This window comes from Sciurus carolinensis, chromosome 16 (genome assembly GCF_902686445.1).
Source record: "Sciurus carolinensis chromosome 16, mSciCar1.2, whole genome shotgun sequence".
Taxonomy (NCBI): Eukaryota; Metazoa; Chordata; class Mammalia; order Rodentia; family Sciuridae; genus Sciurus; species Sciurus carolinensis.
In genome coordinates this window covers 49,702,686-49,722,060 of record NC_062228.1, presented here as the reverse complement: position 1 = coordinate 49,722,060, position 19,375 = coordinate 49,702,686, and the positions used below count along the sequence as shown (strand labels likewise).

Sequence of the window (19,375 nt, the reverse complement as noted above, 5' to 3'; positions counted from 1 at the left end):
ATATTTAGCAACCAGAGTGATGCAGGGTACAAGCAGTAAGAAGAGACCCCAGCCAGAGCACTGTAGCAGGAAGTTCCCATTATACCAGCATCACCCCTTGCCTGTTGGCTTCTGAGGAGGTCAGGGATGGGATACCAGGGGAGAGTCCATGTGCCAAGGTAGAAGGATCTTTGGGGACAGGTCAGGTCAGCAGCTTCTTTCCAATCCATTCGGAAAGATTTTGATATGTTAGCAACTAATACAGCTCTACCAGTTGTTAACTGCCACTCTCCTATCTCATCTAAAACTGTAGATGCCTAAACTGAGAAGGTCTAAAAGAATAATAACCATGGGGGTGTATCTCAGGGTATCCAAGATCTTTCTAGTTACTTCACATTTTGACGTGAGGTCCTATGTGGGACCTCAGGCTCAGTCGATTGAGGAGCTGCCACTGGACAGTGCAGGTGGCATGTGAGGAGGCAGATGTTAGTCAGAGTTCCCTGGGGTTTAAATGCCAGCTTTGCTTGGGAGACCCTGGGCACGTGACCTCACCTTTCTGGACTTTAGTTTCTACTTCAGTAAAACCAGGATAAAAGCCGCACCCCGGTCACAGGGTTTTAGTGGCGGCAGTGATTGTTGAGTGTAAAGCACTTCTGGTTGGTAGTGGGGGGTGTTTAGGGGTAGTTAGGGGGAGCCTGGTTAGGAAGGGTAAGGCGGAAAGGATGTTTGAGGACAGGGAGGCTCACAAGGAGGGGTTGTTTCTTCCTTGGTGATCTCCTCCAAGATAGGGCCCTAGACACTGGGGTTCCCTGTCCTGGCCCAAATGCCCCTTCTCTCTGCCTTCCAGGGCGTGAATACCACCTGACTTCAAGGGACCACTTTTGGCTTGAGTAATAGAATGGGGTACGAGTGGGTGGTTAATTATAACAGGTTACATCTGACACAAGGGTTCGGTTCCAAACTTAAAGTTTTAGCTTATTTAAACCTCACAGCACATCCCTGCTCAGATCCTGATGGAGAGGTATTATCAATGTCCTCACTTACAAATGAAGAAATTGAGGCCGCCAGCATTTCAATGAACTAGACCTGTGTTCCAGAGCTGGTCGGTGAGGTCGGAGGCCTACCTGGGAAGCCTATTCCAGTCATTTCCATTTTGCTGAATAGTCTCTGTCTTATATTTTCTGTCCTTTAAAATGTCGCTTAGTCTTTCCAGCCTGATGGGAAGGCAGGGAAGAGAGTGGAAGAGGAAATTAACATCTCAGGGACTGTCCTGGCCTTTCTTTGCTACTTTCCACGCTCCTGGGCGGAGCTGTGTTAAACCGGGGAATCAGAAAACCTGGGCTTTTCGGGGAGGCCTGAGCGGCTCTCTCCAGGGGAGATTTCAGAGTTCAGTTCAGTGTTTGGTTGTGAGGAAACGGCCCAAGTTCCCCGCGGCGGGGGGACCCCAGGATCTGCCCCTGTGGACTTTTCTAACTCGGGTTTCAACCCACCCCTCCGCAGTTGGGCGCTCCGCTGCGGATCCCTGCCAAGGTGTGCGGTGTGCGGCTGGGCAGCGCTGCCAGGCGACCGGCACGAAGACCTCGTGTGTGGCCGAGTCCACGGCCGTCTGCCAAGCCCAGGGTGACCCTCATTACACCACCTTCGATGGGCGTCGCTACGACATGATGGGCACTTGCTCCTACACCATGGCGGAGTTGTGTGGGAAGGACGAGTCCCTGCCCGCCTTCAGTGTGGAAGCCAAGAACGAGCACAGGAGCAACCGTCTGGTCTCCTACGTGGGCTTTGTCACCGTGCGCGCCTACAGCCACTCCGTGTCGCTGGCCCGCGGGGAAGTTGGCTTCGCCCGGGTAAGTGTTGGGAGGCCCCCAGTTTCACACCCAGGAGCTCCCAGTCTGAAGGCAGAGGCCAAGCCCAGAGCCGAAAACCAGAATCTTTGTGATGGGGCAGAGGATGCAGAGCGGTGGACCCCAGGGTGGGGAGGTGGGAAGGGAGGACTTGAAAATCAGGAGCAGGACCTTTAAAACCCTTTCCTCTAGAAAATTTTCTAGAAACTTCTAGAAATGTTAAGTGTGCTCAGAGAGATGATGGGATAAAAAGCGTATGCCACATGGTTTGCAATATGACAAAAGAAAAAGGAAAGAAACATTTCCAACATTTCAGGGAGATTTCTGAAGTGACCCCAATGACTAAAGTTAATGTGCTGGATTTATGTCTTAGCACTTTCCCTGTATCCCCGCATTTAGTGTTTACTGCAACTCTGTGGGATAGGAATTATGACCAGGGACAGATGAGGAAACTGAGGCTGAAAGAGCTGAGTGTCTTCCCCAGGGCCAAGAGCTAGGAAGAGATGGCTCTAGGAACATGGGCAGGCTGGTTCCTGAGTCTCTGTTCTGCCTCTGGTAAACGCCTTACTACTCAGCCTAAACAAACAGCAGTAGAGAAACTATCCGCCCCCCACTGTGTTATTATGAAAAGGTTAAAACATTTAAAAAAGTTGAAATCACTGTACAGGTTGAATCTCTTTTATCCTGAGTGCTTGGGACCAGAAGCATTTTGGATTTGGGAAGGTTTTTTTTTTTTTTTCAGATTTTGGAATATTTGCCTATACATAATGAGCTCTCTTGAGAATGGGACCCACATCTAAAGACAAAATTCATTTAGGTTTCATATTCACCTTATACACATAGCCTGAAGGTAATTTTTTATACTTTGAGCGCACCTGCTTTTTGACAGTAACCCATCACATGAAGTCATTTTGGAATTTTCCATGTCTAGCATCATGTCAGTGCTCAAAAAGTGATGGATTAAAAAAAAAAAGTGTTAGATTTTGGAGCATTTTAGATTTGGGGATTGGGGATACACAACCTGTACAATGAACACTTGTATGCCAGTCACCTAGTTCTGTACATCTTACTATTCTTGATTTATCACACATCTCTCCATCAGTACATCTCTCTATCTGGTCAATCATTCCTCTTATATTTTATGAACTTGAAAGTAAATTCCACACACGAGTGTATGTCACCAGGAAGCCTTCAACATATATATCGTTAACTAGAATGCAATATTTTTTACACTTCATTTTGCTTAATTTTGAGATAAATTTATATATAATAAAATTCACAGATCTTATGCGTACAGCCAACTGTTCCAACAATGTGTAACCACTCCCCGCCAGTAAGATACAGAATATTTTGATCAATTTGGAAAATTCACACCTTCCCCTTCCCAGATAATCCTCAACTCATCCCTTAAGGCAATCAGTTTTTTAAAAAAATTTTTTTAGTTGTAGATGGACACAGTACCTTTGTTTTATCTATTTAATGTGGTGCTGAGGATCGAACCCAGTGTCTCACATGTGCTAGGCAAGGGCTCCACTCCTGAGCCACAACCCTAGCTCAGCAATCGCAGTCTCGATTTTTTTTCTACCACAGATTAGTCCCCCCCACACACAGATTAGTTTTGCCTGGCTAACAATTTCACATCAACCAGCTATGGCGGTACAATCATGCAATCACAGCCACTGGGAGGATGAAGCAGGAAGATCACAAATTCTAGGTCATTTATTGAGACCCTCAGCAACTTAGGGAGACCCTGTCTCAATAAAATAAAATGGCTGAGGATGTAGCTTAGTGATAGAGGACCCTGGGTTCAGTCTCTAGTCCCACCCCAAACCAAACCAAACTCTTCATAATGATCCATATTAATGGAATCATATAATACAGGAGGCCTTTTATGTAAGGTTTCTTTTGCTTAGCATAATACTTTGGAGATTCCCCCATATTGTGGTAACTAATTTTTTAAAACAGTAAACCTTTTGCACAGCTCAAAATAAAAAGGGCATATTATAAAAAGTCTCCTTTCTACTTCCCTCTTCATCTACCTTCCCTCCTACTCCCCACAAATAACGATGAGTATTGGTTTCCTCCTCCATGATTTCCGGACTCTCTCCTGTTGATCCTTTAAGGCTCAGTTCAGCTGTCCCTTCTTCAAGGAAACCTTCCTTGACTGGCAGGATTGGGTGTGGTCCTTCTCCTAGGCTCCTGACCCAGCCCAGAGTCTTTTGCCTGTGCCTCCCTAGTCCTGGTCCTGACCACTCTGAACTGTCACTATTGAGTGATAGGTTCTCTTTCTCAGTGGATTTGGAACCCATGAGGGTGAGGGCATGGGGCAGTCTTGGTCACTGTTGTATACTAAGTATCTCCCAACTCAGGACCAGTCACAGAGTAAGTGTCTGAGGGGTGTTTATGTAATGCAGCACTGATTTCATATATTTATTGAGCACCTGATATTCTACCAGGCTCTGTTGTAGGCACTGAAGCTAGAATAGTGATGGAAACTGACAAAAACTATCTTAGTGGAGCTGACATTCTAGTGGAATTAGATGATAAATATGAGAGCTCTGCAAATTATATATATTGGTACTGGAGATTGAACCCTGGGGCACTTTACCGTTGAGTTACATCTCCAGTCCATTTATTGACTTATTGACTTATTTATTTTTGAGACAGGATCTCACTAAGTTGCTTAGGACCTTGCTAGCTAAGTTGCTGAGGCTGACCTTGAACTTGGGATCCTCCTGCTGCAGCCTCTCAAACTGCTGGGATTACAGGCCAGGCACCACCACACCCAGTGCCAATTATATTTTAGAAAATTAGAAGCTGTGTGAAAAAAGGAAAACAGGGAAAGAGAACAGGGACTGGGGGAGAGTTGCTACTTAAAATAAGCCAGGGGTTGCCATTTGACATTTGAGCAAATATTTCATAGGAGGTGAGGAAGTGAGCTGTAGCAACATCTGGGGGAAGAACATTTGGGGCCATGGAATGGTAAAGGCAAAGTCACGAGGCTTCCATAGGATAACAGAGGAAGGAATGGGAATGTGGCTGGAATAGGGGAGATGAGCGGAGGAGGTAAAGGGCCAAAGGGGAGGACGCACCAGGGTCTGACCGCCCCCACCTCCTCTGCAGATTGACAACCAGCGCTCGCGCCTGCCGGTCTCCCTGAGCGAGGGTCGCCTGCGAGTGTACCAGAGTGGGACACGGGCCGTGGTGGAGCTGGACTTCGGGCTGGTGGTCTCCTATGACTGGGACTGCCGGCTGACAGTGAGCCTGCCCGAGCGCTTCCGAGACCAGGTGTGTGGTCTCTGCGGCAACTACAATGGCAACTCCACCGATGACTTCCTCACACCTGACTGGGAGCAGGTTTCTGACGTCATGGAGTTTGCCAACAGCTGGAAGTTGGATGACGGCGACTACCTGTGCGATGACGGCTGCCAGGAAAACTGTCCCTCCTGCACCCCCGGCCAGGCCCAGCACTACGAAGGCCACCGTGTCTGTGGCATGCTGACCGTGTCTGATGGCCCCTTTGCAGCCTGCCATGAAACCCTGGACCCCCGACCGTTCCTGGAAGATTGTGTGTACGACATGTGTGTGACTGGCGGGGAGCGATCCACCCTGTGCCGCAGCCTGAGCGCCTACGCCCAGGCCTGCGTGGAGCTGGGCATCGCGGTGGGAGACTGGAGATCACCAGCCAACTGCCGTAAGCCACGCCCTGGGGGCAGGCTCGGGAGCACGTGGGAGGGGCAGGGGACCTCTTGCTCCTGCTCAATACCTGAGCAGCTACTGTGGCTCAGCCTGGTGCTGGACAGTGCCTGGGACACGGGAGTGGCCAACACAGCCAGGTTGAGTCCACAGTGAACCCAGGGTTGGGGTGGACATGTCACAAGACGGCGACAATCTAGAGTGCCCTGGGCTGTGATGGGGAAGGTACCGGCAGGGTGGTCAGGGCTGGGACCGGGAAGTTCAAGGCGACTGTGGGACACCAGAGAAGCTTCCTGATCCATCGTGGGGAGAGTTTGGAGAGGGTTTCCTAGAAAAAGAAATATCTGTAGGAGGGGTTGGAAGTAGCCAGAAGAAAATGTTGGAGGATGTTGGTTCTGGGCCCAGGGAAGACCATGGGCAGAGGCTTGGCAGGAGAAACAGTCTGCAGAGTTCTGACACAGAAATACAATGGTCTCCCTCTGCTCCTACTCCTTCCATAGCTCCCCATTGCCCTCTGAATAAAGCCCAAGCTCTGTAAGCAGGTGTTCATCCACTGAATCAGTCACTCATTCACTCAACAAATACTCCTGATCCCCCGCCTGGCCCTGTGAGGACCCACAGGGACCCACCCTGCCCCTGTAAGACTCCCAGAGGTGAGTTCAGGAGACAGAAAAGACCACTTCAGAGGAGTGTTAAACCTGGGGGAGACATGGAGGCTGTTTGGGATTTGTGTGGGTCACTGCTGTGACCCCACTGCCCAGTAAGTCTCCCTCCGCCCCCAGAGGAACCAGTGGGTTCCTTTACCCACCCATTCATTGCTGCAGTGCTTACTGAGCATCGAGAGCGGCAGGCCCTGTCCTTAGTGTTGAGAATTCAGCAATGACCATCAGATTCCCACTCCTATAACCTAGGGGTCAAGGGAGAGACAGGTGGTAAACGGGTAAACCACGACATATCTTTGGAAAGCAAAAGAAAGCAAGTTCACGAAACAGAAGTATCTGAGAGGCTCACAAAGTGGAGGGTGCAGGAAGGACTTTATGAACAGGTGACTGGAGCTGAGAGCAGGGTCTGGTGATGGAGTCACTCTGTAAGAACAGTGATATTCACCAAGCGCCTCTGCATAGACGAACTCACTTAAATCTCACATCAACCCTGTGAGGTCAGCACCGTATCGTCTCACTTTCCTGATGGGGAAACTGAGGCACAGGGAAGATCAGAGTCATTCACTCTTAATCCCACAGCTAGGAAGGGGAGATCTGGGATTTGAACTCAGGCCACCAGGATTTGGGGAGCCTTGGGCTTGACCTTAAACCATACTCTGTTTCGGAGGAGAGGATGACACAGGCAGAGGGATTGGCCATGCAAAGGCTCTGAGGCGGGAATTTGAGGACTGGGGAGGAGTCCGCTGGGACTGGGACAGAGTCAGCCAGGGAGTGAGTGAAAGAGATGTGGACAGGCTGAGTGGATCTTGTGGGCCTTGGGAGGGCCCTCACTTTTCCCTTGAGAAAGATGGAGCTGTAGGAGGAAGAGACCTGCCCTGGCTGAGGACAGACTGTGGGGGCAGCAGCAAAGAGACCAGGCAGGAGACTGCTGCCCTGGACAGGACCAGGAGGCAGATTCTGGGTGCCTTTGGAAGGTGGGGCTCCTCCACTTTACCCACTGATGGGCTCCCGAGAACAGGATGGAGAGGGTTACCTATACCTCTGAGGGTTGGGACCTGAGCCCTGGGAAGGGTGGAAATGTCACTGCCTGAGATGGCCGGCTCCGAGGAGTCGCAGGGTTTGCGGGTCGCGGAGGGCCCCCTGACCCGCTGCCATCCCCCCTGTCCCCGCAGCCATGTCCTGCCCGGCCAACAGCAGCTACCAGCTCTGCGGCCCCGCCTGCCCGGCCACCTGCAACTCCGAGGCGGCGCCGGCCAACTGCTCGGGGCGCCCGTGCGTGGAGGGCTGCGTGTGCCTCCCCGGCTTCGTGAGCAGCGGTGGTGCCTGTGTGCCAGCCTCGTCGTGCGGATGCACCTACGAGGGTCGGCCCCTGGCGCCCGGCCAGGCAGTGTGGGCGGACGATCAGTGTCGCCAGCGCTGCACCTGCGATGGCGCCACCCAGAAGGTGAGTTGCCAGAGCACGCAAGGCTGCCCGGCGGGCGAGCAGTGCCAGGTCCAGAACGGCCTCCAGGATTGCTACCCCACCAGCTTCGGAAGCTGCCAGGCGTCGGGCGACCCGCACTACGTCAGCTTCGACGGCCGGCGCTTCGACTTCATGGGCACCTGCATGTACCTGCTGGTGGGCTCGTGCGGCCAGAACGCGGCGCTGCCCGCCTTCCGGGTGCTGGTGGAAAACGAGCATCGGGGCAGCCAGACCGTGAGCTACACGCGCGCCGTGCGGGTGGAGGCCTACGGTGTGGAGGTGGCCGTGCGCCGGGAGTACCCTGGCCAAGTGCTGGTGAGTGACAGGGAGCCCCGGGCTGGGGGAGGCAGGAAGCGCCACCCAAGATTAGGGATTCTGGATTCAGATTAGGGTTGGGGGCCGGCTCAAAGATCTGTGGCCAGTGGTTAAGGCCCAGGTCCCTCATCCAGGGGACACTGCCCCTCCTTGGCTGTGTGACTCTCTTCCTTCTGTCCAAGAGCATAAGGTGATGGTGCAGATGCAAGGAATTAGCATCTGAAGGGTGTTTAGAAGAGGACTTGGCAGCCACCAAATGTTCAGAAAATGTCGGCCATGGTTATTTTTGTGGTTAGGAACCTTCAGAATTATAGATTCGTGCATTTGCTGGAGGAGGATGGATTGTCAGAGGGCTAGGTGGTGTGTCGGGCGGCATGTGCAACGTGAGTCGCTCGAAGGGGCAGGTGTTGGAGAGAGCAGAGGTCCTCTGTGCACTTCTCAGATCAGATGCGGCAAGACTCACAGAGGCCCCAGGTGTTGGGCAAAGGGTTCTCAAAGGACCTACCACACAGAGAGAGTAGAAAACCACTGATGTTCTTTTAAAAAGAAATGGAGAAGTGGGGTGTGGGGGACATTCACACAATAGCTGATCAATGTCACTGAGCCCAGACCCTGGGGAGGCAGATGGTTGAACCAGAAATGGGAGATCAAAAGAAGGTTCCATGTGCCAGGTGCTGTGCTAAACCCTTCAGGTACCTTAACTCCTGATCCTCACAGTGACCTTGGGTCAAAGGATGCCTCACCCATAAATCCCAGTGTCTGGTACAGAAAAGGCTTTAGATGAACAGAGGGCATAATTATTATTATGTACTTATGTTCCCACCTCTCGAAATGACGTTGTGCCTGAGTCTTGAATAATAATAACCAACATATATTAAGTTACTCAGTGACTAAATGCTTGATGGGTATTAATTCCCGTCATCTTCACGACAGCCCTAAGTAGTTAGTTTTGGGTGAGGAAGCTGAGGCACAGAGAAGTTAAGTCACCTGCTCAAGGTCACAGAGCTAGTGAGTGGCAGAGTTAGAGTTTGAAGCCAAACTAACTGGCTCCAGAGTCTGTACTTTTCAAAAATTTTTTTTATTTGTTCTGTTTAGTTATACATGACAGTAGAGTGTATTCTGACATATCATAATACACAGAGTAGAACTTCCCATTCTTGTGGTTGTACATGATGTGGAGTTATACTGGCTGTGTATTCATATGTGAACATGGGAAAGTGATGACTAACTCATTCCACTGCCCCTTCCTTCCCCCCACTCCACCCTGTTCAATCCAATGAACCTCCACTCCCTGCTCCCCTGCCTAGTTCTAGTCTGCTTCTGCATATCAGAGAGAACGTTTGGCCTTTGGTTCTTTGGGATTGGCTTATTCCACTTATCAGGATAGCCTCCAGTTCCATCCATTTCCTGGCAAATGCAATATCATTCTTCTTTATGGCTGAGTAATATTCCGTGGTGCATACGTATGACCAGAGTCTGTACTCTTCACCATTCCACTGTGTTGCCTTTCCTGAGGAAAGACATGGATTAGCAGGGAGAAAAGTGGACAGAAGGGTGTTCCAGGAAGAAGGAACAGCAAGTGCAAAGGTCCTGGGACAGCAATAAGTTGGAGGAGTTAAGGAAGTGAGGAGGCCAGCAGGGCTGGAGTGAGGATTGGAGTAGGAGATGAGGCACGGGCTGGCTATGATCAGGCTTGTGATCTCAGCTGAGGCCTGAAGGATGAGGAGGAGGCCACCAGACGAAGAGTGGTGTCTTCTAGGCAGAGGGAACAGAGTTAGACTGAGCTCGAAGAACACAGGAGAACAGCACAGAGGCCGGCAATGATGCATGTTGGGAATGAAGTTGGGAGACAGGATAGAGCAGTTGGTAGAAGAGGTCAGAAAGGTGGGGACAAGTAGGGACTTGTGGGTAGGCGGGTTCAATTTTAAACAGATTGCAAAGTATAAGACGCAGCCACCAGGCAAAGAGTAGGCATGTGGAAGATGGGGAGAATGCCACCAACAAGGGGTACAGCAGGTGCAAAGGCCCTGAGGCCGGGATGAGCTTGGTGTGTTTGAGATACCGGCGTGACTGGAGTGGCCGAGGGTGGGGATTGGGCTGTGCTGGGAGATTAAACTGGAGAGTAGTGGGGACTTTGAGGCCACCATAAGGGATTTGGATCAAAAAGATGAGGCAGAGGTAACCAGATGGAGAGTGATGGGGGTATTCCAGAAAGAGGAACAGCCTGTGCAAAGGCCCTGAAGTAGGACCCAGCATGATGTTTGAAGAGATTAACAAGGAGGTCAGAGACCCTGAAGCCAGGTGAGAGAGGGTGGGCCGCAGAGCCACAAACCCCCTGACCCACTCCCCCTCCCGCTTCTCTGCCCAGGTGGATGGCATCCTTTATTACCTGCCCTTCCAAGCCGCAGATGGGCAGGTGCAAGTATTCCGCCAGGGCCAAGACGCCGTTGTGCGCACAGACTTTGGCCTGACTGTCACCTACAACTGGAATGCCCTAGTGACCGTCAAGGTGCCCAGCAGCTACGCTAACGCCCTGTGTGGACTCTGTGGGAACTTCAACGGGGACCCGGCTGACGACCTGGCTCTGCGGGGCGGAGGCCAGGCTGCCAACGCTCTGGACTTCGGAAACAGCTGGCAGGAGGAGCCAAGCCCCGCCAACTGTGGAGCGAGCGAGCCGGGTGACTGTCCCAAGCTGGACTCCCTGGTGACCCAGCAGGTGCAGAGCAAGAAGGAATGCGGAATCCTTGCTGACCCTTCGGGGCCCTTCCGGGAGTGTCACAGCAAGCTGGACCCCCAGGGTGCAGTGCGGGACTGTGTCTACGACCTCTGCCTGCTGCCAGGCCAGACCGAGCTACTGTGCGAGGCGTTAGCCAGCTACGCGGATGCTTGCCAGGCTGCTGGGGCCACCGTGCAACCCTGGAGGACTGAGGAGTTTTGCCGTGAGTACCGGGAGTGGCAGCTGGGGACCCGGCCTTATGTTTATTCATGAATGCGCAAATATCATTTGTTCACTTAATCCTTACAACGGCCTCGTGAGTATGGGTTAGGGTCATAGATACCCATTTAGCAGATGGGGAAACTGAGGTCCAGAAACTCTCAGTTACACAAGACAGCTGGGAAGTCACGGGCAGTACAAATGCAGGCGGCTGGCTGAGCACATCTGGTGGCCCTAGGTCTGATTCTCATGTGACAGCTGTCATTCAGAGATAAGCCAGAAGGGCTGCCTTTCAGAGCAGCTTGGTTGGCTCTCCAGTTCTCGGTCACCATCTGGCCTACTTCACTGTTTATGACAACTGCCTGGCCCCCGAGGGCCAGTGGGCTGGAGAGCCTGGCTTCAGACGTGAGTGCCGGGATGGCTGGAAGACATTTTTCTTGCCTCTGAATGAAATTTGGAAAGGCAAGCATCCCCTCACCTGAGTTTTGAATTGTTTTACTTATCGTTGAAATACGATACACATATTCAGAATACGTACATATCGTAACAAACAGCTTGCTCAGTTCTCAGTAGAAGAACAAATCTCTGTAAATAGTTGCAAGTTCAAGGAAAATAAAAGATTCCAGTCCCCTGCCCCACAAGGTAACCGCTATTCTGACTCCTAAAGGTTTTTATATAAATGGAACCACATATTTTCATCCTAAGTGTAAATAATTGCAAAAGACAAAATTTCCAGCAAATGGTAACTTCTGCCTTTTTTTTTCTTTTTTCTTTTTTTGGTATCACGGATTGAACCCAGGGGTGCGTAACCACTGAGCCACATCCCCAGCCCTTTGTAAATATTTTATTTAGAGACGGGGTCTCACTAAGTTGCTCAGGGCCTCACTAAGTTGCTGAGGCTGGCTTTGAACTGGTGGTCCTCCTGCCTCAGCCTCCTGAGTGGCTGAGATGACAGGTGTGCCCCACCGATTCTGGCTAACTTTTGACTCCTAAAAACCTTTTCCTTATGGAAAATTTTGGACATCCTCAAAAGCAAGCTAGGATATGCACTTTCATCGACCCCTCATCTAGTGTCCACAGTGATTGACATATATTGACATCTTACTTGACTTTTGTTACTCTTTTAACACAGCACCAACTGGCACACACCACCGTTGAAAAGAGACATGATAAATCCATGAACATCACATCGTTCCTTTATCTCCTTCAATATAAGTGCCTTCATTTATTCATATGCTTTGGTCACTGAGGGACCACATATGTATGATGGTGGTCCCATGAGACTTTATCCCCTGGTGTCGTCATAGCTGTCTTAGTTCACGTAGGTACACTCTGTGGTGATCACACAATAGCAAAACCTCATAGTGATGCATTTCTCAGAACACATCCCTGTCTTTTAGCAAAGCATGACTGTTTTGTTGAATACCTACTATATTCCAGGCACTGTTCTAGGCACCAGGGACACTATGGGGGGACAGGAAAATATCCTCACCCTCCCAAACTGATGTCCTAATTCTTTTTATGTTTTTTTTTTCCTAACACAATTTAACCTAAATTATCATACTTCTGTACTTGAAAGACTTTTTTCAAAAAATCACTGTATCAGTTAGCTGTTGCTGCATAACAAATAACCCCAAAACTTAGTGCATTAAAGCAACAAGTATTTATTTGTGCTTAAAATGCTGGGGGCTGCTGGACTGTCTTATTCTGGGCCAGTTTGGTTGATTCTGTACTCTACAGCAGCTCAACTGAGGTTGCTTCATCTCTGATGGCTTTACCCTTCTGACAGTTTTCAGGGAATTGGTTTAGGAGGTGACTTGACTGGAACTGCCTCTCTTTGCTTCACTTTGTCTCAGCTTCCAGGAGGGCAACCCAGGCTCCTTTGTAAAGTGCTCTCAAAATACCTAAGAGCAACAAGAGCAGACAAGCCCCAAAGCACACGCACTTTGCGGGGGCTCTGCCTGGTATCCTATTTGCAAATGTCCTGTGGTCACAGCTAATACCACGGCCACACCCAGAGTCAACAGGTGGCTATTGAACATTTGACATAGAAGTATGTGACTAAAGACTAAATCTTCACTTCTATTTAATTTTAGTTAATTTACATTTAAATGGCTGTAGTGGCTAGTGGCTACCATATCGGACAGCATAGGAGGCTTGATTTGGTTCAGTTGTAGTCTTTTCATTTTGTTTTGTTTTGGGTTTTTGGAGGAAGCTGCCTGTCTTATCCACTGGAGTGACTGGAGGGAAAAGAGAAGTAGTTTTTGTTTGTTTGCTTTTTAATCATGACAACACTAAATACTTTAAATAATATAATGTAGCATTAGTAATTATTTTTTAAAATATTTTTTAGTCATCGGTGCACCTTTATTTTATTTATTTATATGTGGTGCTGAGAATCGAACCCAGTGCCTCACCTGCGCCAGGCCAGCGCTCTCCCACTGAGTGATAACCCCAGCCCAGTAATTCTTTTTAAATCATTAACTATTAACAAATACCTAAAATTTACTAAAAACAGCAAATATTTTTTTAATTACCACATAAAAGGAAGGAGCTAGAAACACTGCAAATATATCGCATAGATCATACACGCACGAACAGCTGCACGCTGGAAAGATGGACCACGCCTCAGCGCTCTGTACCCACGTCATTAAAGACAGTTCAGACGATCCCGAGCCTCGGTCTCGTTGGGACAGAGCCTTCATCATCAGGCTCAGAGCTGGGGGAAGGTCAGGGGTAGAGCGCGTGCCTGGCCCGTGCGAGGCCCAGGGCTCCCTCCCTGGGACCAAAAAAAAAAATAAAACCGAGCAGGATGAAATTGTGGCAGGCCTGCTGGACATAGGGCTTCTTGTAATGCGGCCCCTGGGTGTGGGGTCAGCTGTGTCACCGAGTCGGCGGATTCCTGATGCCCAGCTCCTCTCCCTGCAGCCCTGGGCTGTCCACCTCACAGCCACTACGAGGCATGTTCCCACGGCTGCCCGCTGTCCTGTGGAGACCTCCCAGTCCCCGGCGGCTGTGGCTCGGAATGCTACGAGGGCTGCGTCTGTGATGACGGCTTCGCGCTCAGCGGTGAGTCCTGCGTGCCCCTGGCCTCCTGCGGCTGCGTCCACCAGGGCGCCTACTACCCGCCAGGCCAGAGCTTCTACCCCGGACCCGGGTGCGAATCCCTCTGCCACTGCCAGGAGGGCGGCCTGGTGTCCTGTGAGCCCGCCTCCTGCGGCCCGCAGGAGGCCTGCCAGCCCTCCAGCGGAGCCCTGGGCTGCGTGGCGGTGGGCTCCGTCACCTGCCAGGCGTCCGGAGACCCCCACTACACCACCTTCGACGGCCAGCGCTTCGACTTCATGGGCACCTGTGTGTATGTGCTGGCTCAGACCTGCAGCGCCCGGCCTGGCCTGCCCCAGTTCACCGTCCTGCAGGAGAACGTGGCTTGGGGCAATGGGCAAGTCAGTGTCACCAAGGCGATCACAGTCCAGGTGGCTAACTACACCCTGCGGCTGGAGCAGAATCAGTGGAAGGTCACGGTAAGGGCAGGGGAGGGGCGCAAGGGAGGGGACCCGGATGGGGGAGGCGAAGGTCACGGTAAGGGCAGGGGAGGGGCGCAAGGGAGGGGACCCGGATGGGGGAGGCAATCAGGGGTGAGGCTCAGCTCAGGATGCACAGAGCATGAGGAGGACGTGGGAGGCCCAGGGGTCCCCAAGGAGAGAGCTGGTCAGGGCCCACAGGGGGAAGCCAAGGAGGGAGGAGGCCTCGGGGACCTGGGACCCGCTCCCCCGGGGCTCAGTCTCTTTCCTGCAGCCTCCTGACTGTCCATTCTGCTCATCTCTCTCCCCTTCATCCCCCGCACTCCACTCTCAGTCCCTGCCCAGCCACCTCCCTGGTCTCCCACCCACTGGCGCTATGTGGCGCATTCGGAAGTTGGGAACACTCAGGGTGGGAGAGGCCCAAGCACAGAGGACAGGCTGTAGGTGACCCCTGCCACCTGCTCAGTAACCATCACGACAGCAGTAAAGCAGCTCCAGCCTCCACACCCTGCCCCAGACCTTGATGGCTGCCGAGCACTCCAACAGCACGCTGTCACTGTGTTCTTGCCGCCGGCGTTGGAGGCACCGTGACTCGCTTCCTGTTTTTAGAGGGAGAGGTCCCATCACCGGCCCAGAGTCCCCCAGCAGAGGCAGGATTTGAACCCGGGTTTGCGTGCTGGTCCCTGTGCCGCCCTGCAGTGCTTTGTGGGCCAAGAAGGATTTGGCCTCATGTAGAAACTGGCATTTCAGCCATACTGGAGGGACTTCCCCAGAGAGCCCACTGAAATACAGGCACACGGCCATCTTCCTGGTAGCAGTCGTGGTGATAAATAACGGACAAAATAGCTGATAAATAACTGATAAATAGCTGACAAATAATCTAATGAATAGATGACTTTATGGGGTGCTCACTGTGCACTGGGCACGCATCGCACGATTTAATGTCTTCCCTAGCAATATCTCGAGTCCTAAAGGAGTGCCTGGCATATACAGTTAGCTCCAAACACGTGGGAGTTGTTGGTGTTCTTGTTTGCATCTCACTGAATCCATGGCTTCCCTATGAGTTGGGAACCATCATTATGCCCATTTTGCAGAAGAGGAAACTGAGGCACAGAGGTCAACCTTTGCCCTTAGTCACTACTCAACCCCACTTAGACAATATGGAGGCTGATTATGTTTTTAGGACACTCAGCCAAGAGCATGCCTTTCTCCTGCCGTCTCCCCTGATGCCTCACACTTCTGGAAGAATCCAGGGTGCACCACACCCGTGATAAGGATTTAGAAGGCTCTCCCGGGGCCCAGAGTCTTCCACTGGTCCTCAGCTCATGGGTTTGGAGCTCATTTCCCCAGAAATGTAGCCTGCGTTTCCACCCACTGATGCTTACAGCAGAAACACTTAGTGCTGCTTCACTCTTCATAATAAAAACCTCCAGTCGTAGCTCCTTATCACAGCAAGTGCTCCCAGAGCGCGCTGCCTCCCATCCAGGCCACTTCTCCCAGCAATTTACTGGTATTAATTGGTCCAATCCTGAAAATAACCCTATGAGGTAGGCCCCTAATTCCCACTTGATATTTGGGGAAACACAGAGAGACGAGTCACCTGCCCAAGGACACAGAAAGGGTAAGGGCAAGCTGTGCTTGAGACCAGGCAAGTGGCTCCAGGGTCAACCATGGCACTGTTGATATTAAGATTAGCTGGTGAGCTGCTTCTTCCACTGAAATCTGTATTAGTTTGCTGGTGGCTGCTGTAACAAATTGCTCGGAATGGTAGCTTAAGTTAACATTTAGTTTCTCACAATTCTAGATGCTATGGCGGGGCCAGATGCCTCCAAAGTCTGTAGAGGAGCATCCTTCCTTGCCCCTTCCAGCTTTTGGTGGCTCTGGGAGTTTTTTGGCTTATGGTGGCAGCAGTCCATCCCTGCCTTTGTCTTCCTGTGGCCTTCTCTGTGTGTCTGTGTCTTCCCTTCTTCTGACCTTATAAGGACACCCATCATTGAATTTAGGGCCCACTGTAATCCAGGATGGTCTCACCTTGAGATATCACCCTAATTACATCCACAAAGACACTTTTCCCAAATGAGGTCACATTCTGAAGTTCTAACTGGTTGTAAGTGGTTCAGGTCACTTCCAGAACCTTTTTTTTTTGGTAAATAAAGGGATTGAACTCAGGGGTGCTTAACCACTGAGTCACACCCCCAGCCCTTTTTATATTTTATTTAGAGACAGGGTCTTGCTAAGTTGCCAAGGCTGGCTTTGAATTCGAGATCCTCCTGCCTCAGCCTCCCAGGCTGCTGGAATCACAGGCAAGCACCCCCACATCTGACCTAAGACCCCATTATTAGACTCACTTTACAAACATGAAAACTGAGGCCCAGATGGGTGAGGACACAGAGGCAGGGACATGGGAGGTACTGACCCTGTCCTCCGAGTGTAGCCTCTGAAGCTGGCCTCCCTGCCTCCCAGGTGAACGGCGTGGACCAGAAGCTGCCAGTGGAGTTGGCCGAGGGCCAGGTGCGCGCCTACCAGCACGGCTCGGACGTGGTGATCGAGACCGACTTCGGGCTGCGCGTGGCCTACGACATGATGTACTACGTGCGGGTCACCGTCCCAGGCAACTACTACCAGCAGATGTGCGGCCTGTGCGGAGACTACGATGGCGACCCCAAGGATGACTTCCAGAAGCCCGACGGCTCACAGGCCGCCAACCCCAACGAGTTCGGCAATTCCTGGGAGCAGGCGGTGCCGGGCTCCCCCTGCGCGGCCCCGCCCGAGTGCGAGGAGTGCAAGTGCAGCCCGGAGCAGGAGGAGCAGTACCAGAAGGAGCAGTTCTGCGGCATCCTCACCAGCACCACCGGGCCGCTGGCCGCCTGCCACAAGCTGGTCGCCCCCCAGGGGCCCTTGGAAGAGTGCGTCTTCGACCTCTGCCTGGGCGGGGGCAACCTGAGCATTCTCTGCAGCAACATCCATGCCTACGTGAGCGCCTGCCAGGCGGCGGGAGGCCAAGTGGGCCCCTGGAGGAACGAGTCTTTCTGTCGTGAGTGAGGGCGGCGCGGAGGGGTGGGGAGGGGGCGGGCAGACCCTGCACCGCGGCACCTTCCTCCCGACGCCCTGATCGGCACCCCTCCCTTGCAGCCATGGAGTGCCCCCCCAACAGCCACTACAAGCTGTGCGCAGACACCTGCTCTCTCGGCTGCTCGGCCCTCAGTGCGCCCCTGAAGTGCCCGGAACTGTGTGCTGAGGGTTGTGAATGTGACCCTGACTTCCTCTACAATGGTCAAACCTGTGTGCCCATCCAGGAATGCGGCTGCTACTACAAAGGCGCCTACTATGCGGTAGGAGCATGGACATTTAGGGCAGGACCCAGGACCTCACAGCCTGTCCACTTAGCCTCCTGCGTCTCCTCCCCTCTCCCATCCCACCTTGGACAAGCTTGTCCTCTCCCAGTCCCTGCTTTTATTTCCTCTGGTCCACCCTCCACATGGAAGTGGGAAAGACCTTTATAAATATGACTATGGGTCCTGAAGCTTTAAACCCTTCCCTGGCTCCCCAGGTCACAATTGAGTTTAGCTTTGTATCCCAGGTCTGGGCAAAGGTGGCCTCCATGACCACAAAGATGAGATTTTTGTCTCTCTCAGACCAGCTGCCAATTCCCTCTGTATCCCTCTCCCACAGTGAATCCTCTTCCTTTGACTTGAGTGTTTCCTTGTTTCAAATCTGTCACCCTCACAAGACTGAGAGCTTTCTAAGGGCAGGGACCCTCTCTGCTGTTCTCCTCACACCAGCAATACTAGAAATCACGGTAAATATGTGGGTGGTGCTTACTACCAGCCTGCTTTTATTTTACATAGACACTTTTATGATGAAAAATTTCAAACATGACAAATGTCAACAGAACAGTGCAATGAATCTCCACGTCCCTGCACATCCCAATCTTACGTCATCTCTACCCAGCCACTTTCTCTCCGGTCTGGATGATGGAAGGAGGTCCCTTTTCATTTCATCTGCACGTTACATGAATCAACTCAGATACACTTTCTTTGGCGGATGCTATTATTATATGCAGTCTACAGATGGCTGCAGGGTACAGATGAGGAAACCAAGGCATAAAGAGGTTAAGTCATGTTGTCCAGAGTTTTCCAGTTTGGAAATAGCAGAAACAGGTTCAAAGCCAGTGAGTCTGCTCTTAATTACTATTCACACCGCTTCTCCTGTTAAGCAATGGTTAGTGGATATTTTGGAATGAAAGAACCAGGAAATGCGTGAAAGGGAATGAATGAATGAATGAACGGGTGGATGGATGGCTTGGGCCCCAGCGCCAAGGTCCTCCCTGCCGAAAGACACCATGTTCATGTTCTCTGGACCCTTCTGCGTCTGGAACACTGGAGATGCCAGAGTTGGCGCCCACCGGTGGGATCCATCCCTGATGAGCATGCCCTCTGTCCCCACAGCCAGAGGAGACGGTCCTGATTGACGACTGCCAGCAGCAGTGTGTGTGCCACGCCGGCGAAGGCATGGCGTGCCAGAATCATACCTGCGCAGCGGAGGAGGTGTGCGAGCCCCAAGCAGGCGTCCTGAGCTGCATCTCCAGCTCTGGCCCCAAAGGTGCTGGGCTGTGGGGCTGTGGGAAGAGGGCAGGGACCTGGGAGCGAGGGTAGCGTGGCATCAAGGTGGTTTTCTTGCGGGAGGTGCAGAGGGCTAGGTATTGGACCCTGGGCTGGGTTTCTCAATGTCAAGAGCAGAGATCAACATCGTGGGAGCCAAGGACACTTAGCAGGGATTCCAGGTCCGGGTTTCCCAGGAGAGACGATGTCAGAGGCCCTCAGTATAAGGCAGGGACAGGCAAACTTTTTCTGTCAAGGACCAAATGGGAAATATGTAAGCTTGCAGGCCACATAGTCTCAGTCACAACAGCTCAGCTCTGCCGGGGTTCGTGAAAGCAGCCACAGAAGCAAGTGAAGGGA

General features: G+C 51.9%; 1 protein-coding gene across 1 annotated transcript in view; it reads left to right on the top strand.

Moving 5' to 3' along the window:
* Positions 1-19,375, top strand: part of Fcgbp (Fc gamma binding protein) — a 37,416-nt gene that overhangs the window by 2,487 nt on the left and 15,554 nt on the right. The window contains exons 2-9 of the mRNA XM_047529794.1: positions 1,480-1,826; positions 4,947-5,517; positions 7,354-7,958; positions 10,327-10,897; positions 13,822-14,414; positions 16,878-17,448; positions 17,547-17,746; positions 18,863-19,016. Of these exons, the coding sequence (XP_047385750.1) occupies positions 1,480-1,826; positions 4,947-5,517; positions 7,354-7,958; positions 10,327-10,897; positions 13,822-14,414; positions 16,878-17,448; positions 17,547-17,746; positions 18,863-19,016 (3,612 nt within the window). The remainder of the gene's footprint in view (positions 1-1,479; positions 1,827-4,946; positions 5,518-7,353; positions 7,959-10,326; positions 10,898-13,821; positions 14,415-16,877; positions 17,449-17,546; positions 17,747-18,862; positions 19,017-19,375) is intronic.